Source organism: Ictidomys tridecemlineatus, chromosome 4 (genome assembly GCF_052094955.1).
Source record: "Ictidomys tridecemlineatus isolate mIctTri1 chromosome 4, mIctTri1.hap1, whole genome shotgun sequence".
Taxonomy (NCBI): Eukaryota; Metazoa; Chordata; class Mammalia; order Rodentia; family Sciuridae; genus Ictidomys; species Ictidomys tridecemlineatus.
Window position 1 is genome coordinate 15363297 of NC_135480.1, and position 8850 is coordinate 15372146.

The 8850-nt window shown below is 37.8% G+C and overlaps 1 protein-coding gene across 1 annotated transcript; it reads left to right on the forward strand.

Moving 5' to 3' along the window:
- Positions 1 to 7248: 7248 nt before the first annotated feature.
- LOC101973933 (olfactory receptor 5G9) lies at positions 7249 to 8193 on the forward strand. Its single transcript, XM_005331601.3, has one exon. The coding sequence runs from the start codon at positions 7249 to 7251 to the stop codon at positions 8191 to 8193; it is 945 nt and encodes a 314-aa protein (XP_005331658.1).
- The last annotated feature ends 657 nt before the right edge of the window (positions 8194 to 8850 follow it).

Sequence of the window (8850 nt, forward strand, 5' to 3'; positions counted from 1 at the left end):
CTATTATAATGCCCTTCAGTTAAGCATTTCCAGAAACTTCATGGTACTTCTTGTGGGGAACCCTCAAAGAGTTGTCTCATCATTTCACAAAAGTTTTCTCTTTATTTATTTGTCTTTGAAGGAGATAAGGAAAAATAAAAGTATCCAGTGAAACATGGAAAACAAATAAGTTGACCCCAGAGAGCAAGAAAACTTTAATTTACTTCTTTCTTAACAACAAAATTCCCAAGGTATAGCAGACTTTGGGGACATGTTCTCCCAGAATGAAAATGATGTAACTGCTTCTGGGGACTTTGCAATGAATGCAAATGAATAAGACACTTAATTTGCCCCAGAGTGGACTCCCACTAGTTCCTTAGGAAGATTAAGAATAAAACTAACTCCTGGAAGCTCTGACTTCCCTGTGCAGTGGCACCCGGTAAGGGTGAGGGACTGACTGCGGGTACGGTCTATACTCCACATCAATTTAATTCTTTTTGATATCTCCAAAGAAGAAAGGAACTCATCAGAAAGTAAGTGTAGGTGACACTTAACATTCATTTCTGCCTCTCTATTTACACTTTGAGAAGTTCAAAATGAATTAAGGGGATTTATAAGAAAACTATTATAACTGATGTTTAAAAAGTAACAGAACAATATTATAATCAGACCATAACTGGTTAAGAGATTGCACTGAAATCCAGCAAGAAGTACTGTGTTTTCCCTGTCTGAATATACATACATATAGAGGTGAGGATCAAGTTGAAGCCATCTTGAGGACAGGAACTTCATTCTTCCTGAAGCCCTTGAGAGGTCTGAGTTCCCTTCTGCAGAAGTGGTATAGTTGAAAGCCTGGAGGCTCTGAATTCACACAGGACAGTGTTGATCTCACACCACCTTCTAGGAAATACAAGCCCTGAGACTTAGATCAACACTTCACACTCCGAGCCTCGATTGCTTGCTTTGTGGGATACAGATCACCTCGTTCTTTACCCAGACTTATGTGCACATAAGTACGCTGATGTTGGTAAGGAATTTGGGCAGAATCTGCTGAGCCCCAGATACTGCACAATTGCTGTTCCTAGTCTCACACTCACTGTACCCCCAAATCTTCTGTATCATGAAGCCAGTCACACTCAGTCTTTAGCGCTATATGGCAGAAAGTGATTTTCAATTTGCCACAATTTCTGTGGTCTTTGGGTACACAGCTTGAAGAGTCAGTTTTCTTAAAGGGCGAGGTTGGGGCTAGAGTTCTTTTAGTATATTAGAATTTTAGAAATCTAAAGCTCTAAAGGCATAGCTTGTAATCCCCCCCGCCCACACTTCCTACCTGTTAAGGATTCACAGATTTTTTTGCCTCTTCTTGGTCCTCACCCAGACTGATCGATTGTGGCTCTTTTTGTAATTGCTGCAATACTTTAAGGAATTGCTTTAGATTGTTCTTCTTCTTGGTGTGGTTTTGGATTACTTTTTAAAAACAAAGGTAATACATTTACACTTGTCTTAAATATCTAAAAATTGTAGTAAAGCTAGGATTCCATTTGATTATTCACCAAATGCATTTCCTGGTCCTTTTTAATCTCAGACTGCTAATTTGTTGTAGTTTCTTCCACACTCTTGTATTATTTGTGCACACATTTAAATAATTATCATTAAATAAAATGTTGAGATTTTTAAAATGTAATTTTGTATTCATCATGCTGTAAGTTTCTTCTCTTAAATCTGTATTTAAAAAGTGACTACGGTGGCATGTCTAAAATCACCTTATATTGAAGAGTCAGTTTGGTACAGTGTTTAATAAATGAGTATACTCAAGATTATTTTGCTGTGATTGTTTCAGAGAGTATTTATGTGGATTCCAGTTTTGCATCATTTTAAACAATGGTGACATGGGCATCCCTGCTTTTCCCCTGTGTGTGTGTGTGTGTCTTCAAGGTGGAGACTAGTGGAATTTTTTTGACTCACCAGATAAACACTTAAAAAACTAAATGTAGCTAGTGGGAAATTGCCAGACAGAGGCCCCGAACCCTCATGTATCTTTGATCACGACTTTCATTGCCTCCTCAGCACTTCATGTTTTCATATTTCTCAAAATTTTGTAGATGTGATGGGTGGAAGTTGTATATTGTATATTGCTGTTTTAATTCGGTGTCTGTTTTTAGAAAGATTGAGCATTTTTCATGCTTATTGGACTTTGTAGGTCTCTCGTGGTAGGATGTTCTTGTTCATTGCTATGATGGGATTTGTTAATGGTCTGTGGTATTTTTTTTGTGTGTGTGTATGTGTGTGTGTGTGTTCTGGTTTTAACTCCTTGCGGTGGGTGTTGCAATGTTTTTCCCTGTCTGAATATCTTAATTTTACATAGCATGTACTTCCATTTAAATTTATAAGGGATAATACAATTCTTTACACTTCCTTCATTTTTTAATGATTTTATGCTTTATTTAAGAAGACCATTTCATAACAAAATAATAATTCTGTTTACTGTTTTTTGTCTTATGTTGACAGATAAGATTTTTTTAGTTTTAGTAGTGTTTGGTAGGTATTTGACATCACTTGTGTTTTAAAATGCATTCAAATATTGTAATACCTTTTGATGACTAATTTATTTTCATTTCGTTTTGTGGAGACCTGCATGGGGAGTAAATAGTTCTCTGAAAGCAAGTGGTAGGTTGGATTAGGAAAATTAGAAATTATAAAAATAAAGACAAAGACTCAATTAGGAGTGGAAGCTGAACATGGTGGGTAAACCAGCCTGATGGAGTCTGGCTTAATAATGAACGAACGTCTGCATATTTATTATACAGGTGTAAATGTCAAAGAGTTCACTGGGAAAAGCCTTCTTCAAGGTAAAAAGGATAAAGTTTGTGGGTAAAACAGCTTGGTTGGGGCTTATCAGCTCACATCCATTTCTTCTATCTCTGGTTGTTGGTATTTGAATTCAAGGCTTTTGAATTAGTAAATTCCATGACAAGCAAGGAATTCTCCCTATCAACAGGAGTCAACTACAAATGGGTGTTTCCCTCTGCAAGCACTTTCCCACTGAAAGATTCCCAGATGCCATGTCTCACTGTCCAGGGTTAGTTACATAGGTCAAAGCAATGATTTATTCACTGCTCATAAATAAACATTTATTTTTGTTCTACAGGACTTGTATATATGCTTAGGTCAGCTTTTAGTTTTCTTGATTTATCTATTCTTTTGTATTCTTTTCCTTTTATGTTCTGTGAACAATGCCTTACTCTTTTAATTAGGGCAGCCTCATAATTTATATTGACATCTGACATAGAACACTCTCTCTTTTGTTTTTCTTTTTAAAAATCATTTTGGCTTATGGGTATCGATTTTATATAAAATAATGAGTGAAAGTATGGGTATTTTATATAAAATCAATACCCATAAATCAAAGGCATTTTTATACATAAGTGATGAATTTACTGAAAGAGAAATTAGAAAAACTACCCTATTCAAAACAGCCTCAAAAATATAAAATACTTGGGAATGAATCTAACAAGAGGTGAAAGTTCTCTAGAATGAAAACTACAGAACACTAAAGAAGGAAATTGAAGAAGACCATAGAAGATGGAAAGATTTCCCATGCTCTTGGATAGGCAGAGTTAATATTGTCAAAAATGGCCATACTTCCAAAATTGTTATACAGATTTAATACAATTCCTGTTAAAATTCCAATGACATTCTTCATAGAACAAGAAAAAGCAATTATGAAATTTATTTAGAAAAGTAAGAGACTCAGAATAGTCAAAACAATGCTTAGGAAAAAAAAAAGTGAAGCAGGAGGCATCACAATACCAGACCTTAAACTATACTACCGAGCAATAGTGACAAAGATAGAATGGTATTGGCACCAAAATAGACATGAAGACCAATGGTACAGAATTGAAGACACAGAGACCAACCCGCATGAATACAGTTATCTCATACTAAACAAAGGTGCCAAAAACATACACTGGAGAAATTATAGTCTCTTCAACAAACGGTGCTGGGAAAACTGGAAATCCATATGTAGCAAAATGAAATTAAACTTCTATCTCTCACCATGCACAAAAGTTAACTCAGAGTGGATCAAGATCCTAGGAATTAGACCAGAGACCCTACTCCTAATAGAGGAAAAAGTAGGCCCAAGTCTTCATCACACCAGATTAGGCTTTGACTTCCTTAACAAGACTCCTAAAGTGCAATAAATAAAATCAAGAATCAATAAATGGGATGGATTCAAACTTAAAAGCTTCTTCTCAGTAAAGGAAACAATCATTGAGGTGAAGAGAGAGCCTACAGTATGGGAGCAAAGTTTTACCCCATTCACATCAGATAGAGCACTCATCTCCAGGATATATAAAGAACTTAAAGAACTTAATACCAAACAACCAAACAACCCATTCAATAAATGAGCTAAGGAACTGAACAGACACTGCTCAGAAGAGGATATACATGTGATCAACAAATACATGAAAAACTGTTCAATATATTTAGCAATTAAAGAAATGCAATCAAAGCTACTCTAATATTTCATCTTATCCCAGTCATAATGGCAGTTATGAAGAATATAAGCAATAATAAATGTTGGAGAGGATGTGAGGGAAAAGGTATACTCATACATTGCTGGTGGGACTGCACATTGGTGTAACCACTTTGGAAAGCATGTGGAGATTCCTCAGAAAACTTAGAATGGAACCACCATTTGACCCAGCTATCCTACTCCTCAGTCTTATACCCAAAGGACTTAAAATCAGCATAATATAGTGATGAAGCCACATCAATGTTTATAGCAGCTGAATTCACAATAGCTAAACTGTGGAAACAACCTAGATGACTTCAGTAGATGAGTGGATAAAGAAACTGTGGTATATATACACAATGGAATATTACTCAACATTAAAAGAGAATAAAATTATGGCAATTGCAAGTAAACTAATGGAGTTGGAGAATATTATGCTAAGCAAAGTAAGCCAACCCTAAAAAACTAAAAGCCAAATGTTTTCTCTGATTAGTGGATGCTGATCTATGATGCTGGTGGCATGGGAAGAATGGAGGAACTTTGGATTGGACAAAGGGGTGAATGGGGAGGGGGCATAGGGGTAGAAAACATGGTGGAATGAAGTGGACATCATTACCCTAGGTACATGTATGATTGCACGAATAGTACGTCTCTACACCGTGTACAACCAGAGAATTGAAATGTTGCACTCCATTTGTATACACTGAATTGAAATGCATTCTGCTGTCATGTACAACTAAGTAGAACAACAACAATGACAAGAAAATGGGCAGAAAAGATCATTTTGGCAAATTTTGAGCACTTCTCCATATTTTAAAATTGGATTGTTTCATTAAAACTTATTTTTATATTATGATTGGAATTGCATATTCAATTTTGAAATAGTTTGGTGAATATCCTTACTCAATCAGCCTAGAAAAACCAGGAGTCAGTCTATTTTCTGACCAAATCGGCTTTATTGGTCCTTTGCAATAAGAAAGACCACACACCCTAAGAACTGTCAGTGTCTTACTGAACAAAAGAAAAATGGAGTCATTGACAGGGGTTGAGTTTAGGTGAAAGTTCTATCAAAAAAGCATTTCAAGAGGTTCAAAGCAAAGCAGAGCTGAATGCAAAGGAATCAATCTCAGCTAGAAATAAGGCAGATACGAGGCTCTGTTTCCTTGGAAACTGCAAAGTTAAGATAGATGTGGAGTAATGCATCCTCAAGCTCCCTATCTGACACTCTACCTTTGTGGAAAATCCACCCTGTTTCCCTATGTCAGTGACACAGATCCTTCAGAAAAGAATGTTTCATCTACTGAAATAATTTTGATCCAAAAAATTTTACTAGTTGTGTGAAAAAATAGCAGTCTCTCAAAAGAGAGGGTTGTTGGGACAGTTTGTAGCTACAACATATGGATGGGATAAACACAGTTTCCTCCTAACTTCACAGTTGGCTTGATCTTCATCTGTTAGACCAGCTTGAAGAATGTCCAAGCAGGTGCTTACTTTCCCAGTGAGAGCAGAAAAACTTTTAAAGGAGAAAGTGAATCTTTACGATGGACTCCACAACATGTATTTTTTCCAATTATTTAGTTGCTTACTTCTTTGTTTCAGTAAAAGTTGCCTAATGTGTGTATATATATATATATATATATATATGTATACATATATATGTGTATATATATTTTTAATATTTATTTTTTAGTTGTGGTTGGACACAATACCTTTATTTTATTCATACATCTTTATGTGGTGCTGAGGATCGAACCCAGGGTCTCGCACATGAGAGATGGGTGCTCTACCGATGAGCCACAACCCCAGCCCGCATAGTGTATACTTTGCTTTGCACAAATCTTGAAGATTTCTTACTAGACTTATTCAGTTATTTTATCAGTTCAATCTTATCTGTATTTTTCCTGTTATAATTTATATGTAATTATTTTTGATTTTTCATATTCATCTATTATACTATTTTTGAACTTTTATTTTTAAAAAACGTGTCTCATTTTTTTTCTAGGTTTTCTTCTTCGTTTGTTCTTTCTTTTCGGCTTGCTTGCAGGTACTAGGAATTGAACCCAAGACCTCGCTCATGCTAGGCCCTTGCTTGTACCACTGAGTTATATTCCCATTCCTTCTTCTAGGTTTTTCTATGTGGATAATTATTTTGTCCACAGATAGTGCCCATTGTTAACAAATGATGAATGATTCTGATGTTTTATCACTGCACGCATGTATTTACTGGGGATTTCCTTTCATTAAATAATAGTTCTTTTTATTTCTAGTTTGAAACGCTTTCTGACAGTATCATTTTATTAAATTACTTTTTTCAAATTTTATTGAAAGAGTTGTGCTTTTCCATTTAGTCTATAAGGGTAGTGAATGATTGCATAGGTTTTCTAACACAGAAAGTTTTCTTTTTCCTTTTTTAAAATATTTATATTTTAGTTTTAGGGGGACACAGTATCTTTATTTTATTTTTAGGTGGTGCTGAGGATGGAATCCAGTGCCTGGCGCATGCCAGGTGATTGCGCTACTATTTGAGCCACATCCCCAGCTCCACAAACTTCTTAAACATTCATTTTCTCTTTAAGTCATATTACTCTTCAGCACTGTGATACATACACTTGATTGGCTAGCATTTTATTTAGACTTTTCTTTAAAAATCAATATTCCTGATTTATGTTCCTCTGCCTCATGTTATGGTTTTAAGATCCTTGCATGCCTTATAAATTCTTGGCTTTTCTCACCACAGAGACCCAAACCTACTGATGGCGGATGAAAACCGCACAAGGATCACCGAGTTCATTTTCATAGGCTTAAAGTTCCATCCTCAGCTGCAGGTCTTCCTTTTCTTGCTCTTTCTGCTTTTCTACCTGGTCACCATGACAGGGAACCTGGGCATGATCCTCCTCATCCGGGTGGACTCGCGCCTGCACACCCCCATGTACTTCTTCCTCAGCCACCTGTCCTTCGTGGACATCTGCTTCTCGTCGGTCGTGGGTCCCAAGATGCTCACCGACTTCTTCTCGGAGCGGAAAGCCATCTCCTTCCTGGGGTGTGCCCTGCAGCAGTGGTTCTTTGGTTTCTTCGTGGCCATCGAGTGCCTTCTCTTGGCCTCCATGGCCTATGACCGCTACGTGGCCATCTGTAACCCCCTACTGTATTCGGTCGCCATGTCCCAGAGACTGTGCATACAGCTGGTGGCCGGACCCTACGCTGTCGGCTTCCTGAACACCATGACTCACACCACGGCCGCCTTTCGGCTTCCCTTCTGCGGCTCCAACGTCATCAACCACTTCTTCTGTGACATGTCCCCCCTCCTCTCCCTCGTCTGCGCTGACATCCGCGTCAATAAACTGCTGGTTTTCATTGTGGCCGGAGCGGTCCTGGTGGTCAGCAGCCTGACCATCATCGTCTCCTACTGGTACATCTTCGTGGCCATCCTGCGCATCCGCTCGGCCGAGGGCAGGCGCAAAGCCTTCTCCACCTGCTCGTCCCACCTGACGGCCGTGTCCATCCTGTACGGGACCCTCTTCTTCATCTACGTGCGCCCCAGTGCCATTTCTTCCCTGGACCTCAATAAGGTGGTGTCGGTGTTCTACACGGCCGTGATCCCCATGCTGAACCCACTCATCTACAGCCTGAGGAACAAAGAAGTCAAAGCTGCCGTGGGCAGGACCATCACCAAGGGGAAGTTTTTCATCAAGAATTAAACTCACATCCAAGAAAACAGAGCAAAGGAAAAACCTCCTGGATGCGATTCGACTACCTGGGCGCCAAACCTTTTGCAGAATTTAGAGAGAGAGGGGGGATGTCATCTCTCCTTCCACATGATTTTTATTTTACTATTTAATATTTCAAGCTCCATCTCATCATGTCCCTATACATGCTCAAAACTTCTAGGCACTCAAGAGTCAGAATATTTCTACTTCTTTTACACATCCTCATTACTGGAAACACAATAAGACTCAATGCATGGTGGAACCACATAGCTGGTAATACAGCTATAGCAGTTGGAATAATGTGAACATCCATGGCAGCAACATAGGTTCCCCATCCCTTTGTGCAGAACTGAAAATATCAAACAGCACAAATTATTTAGGTCTGTAAATGATTGTTTTTAACTGAAGGAATTTCTTATATCTATTTAAAAAAATTTTATTTTATGAAGACTTTCTTTATTTTTCTTAAAATAAATTGTCATAATCATTCCAAAAAAAAAAAAGGAAGAAAATATTGAGAAGCAAAAGAAGAACAACAATAAAAGTAAAATCCCTGCTGGGCATGGTGGCACATGCCTGTAATCTCAGGGACTCAGGAGACTGAGACAGGAGGATTGCAAGTTTGAGGTCAGCTTCAGCAACTTAGCA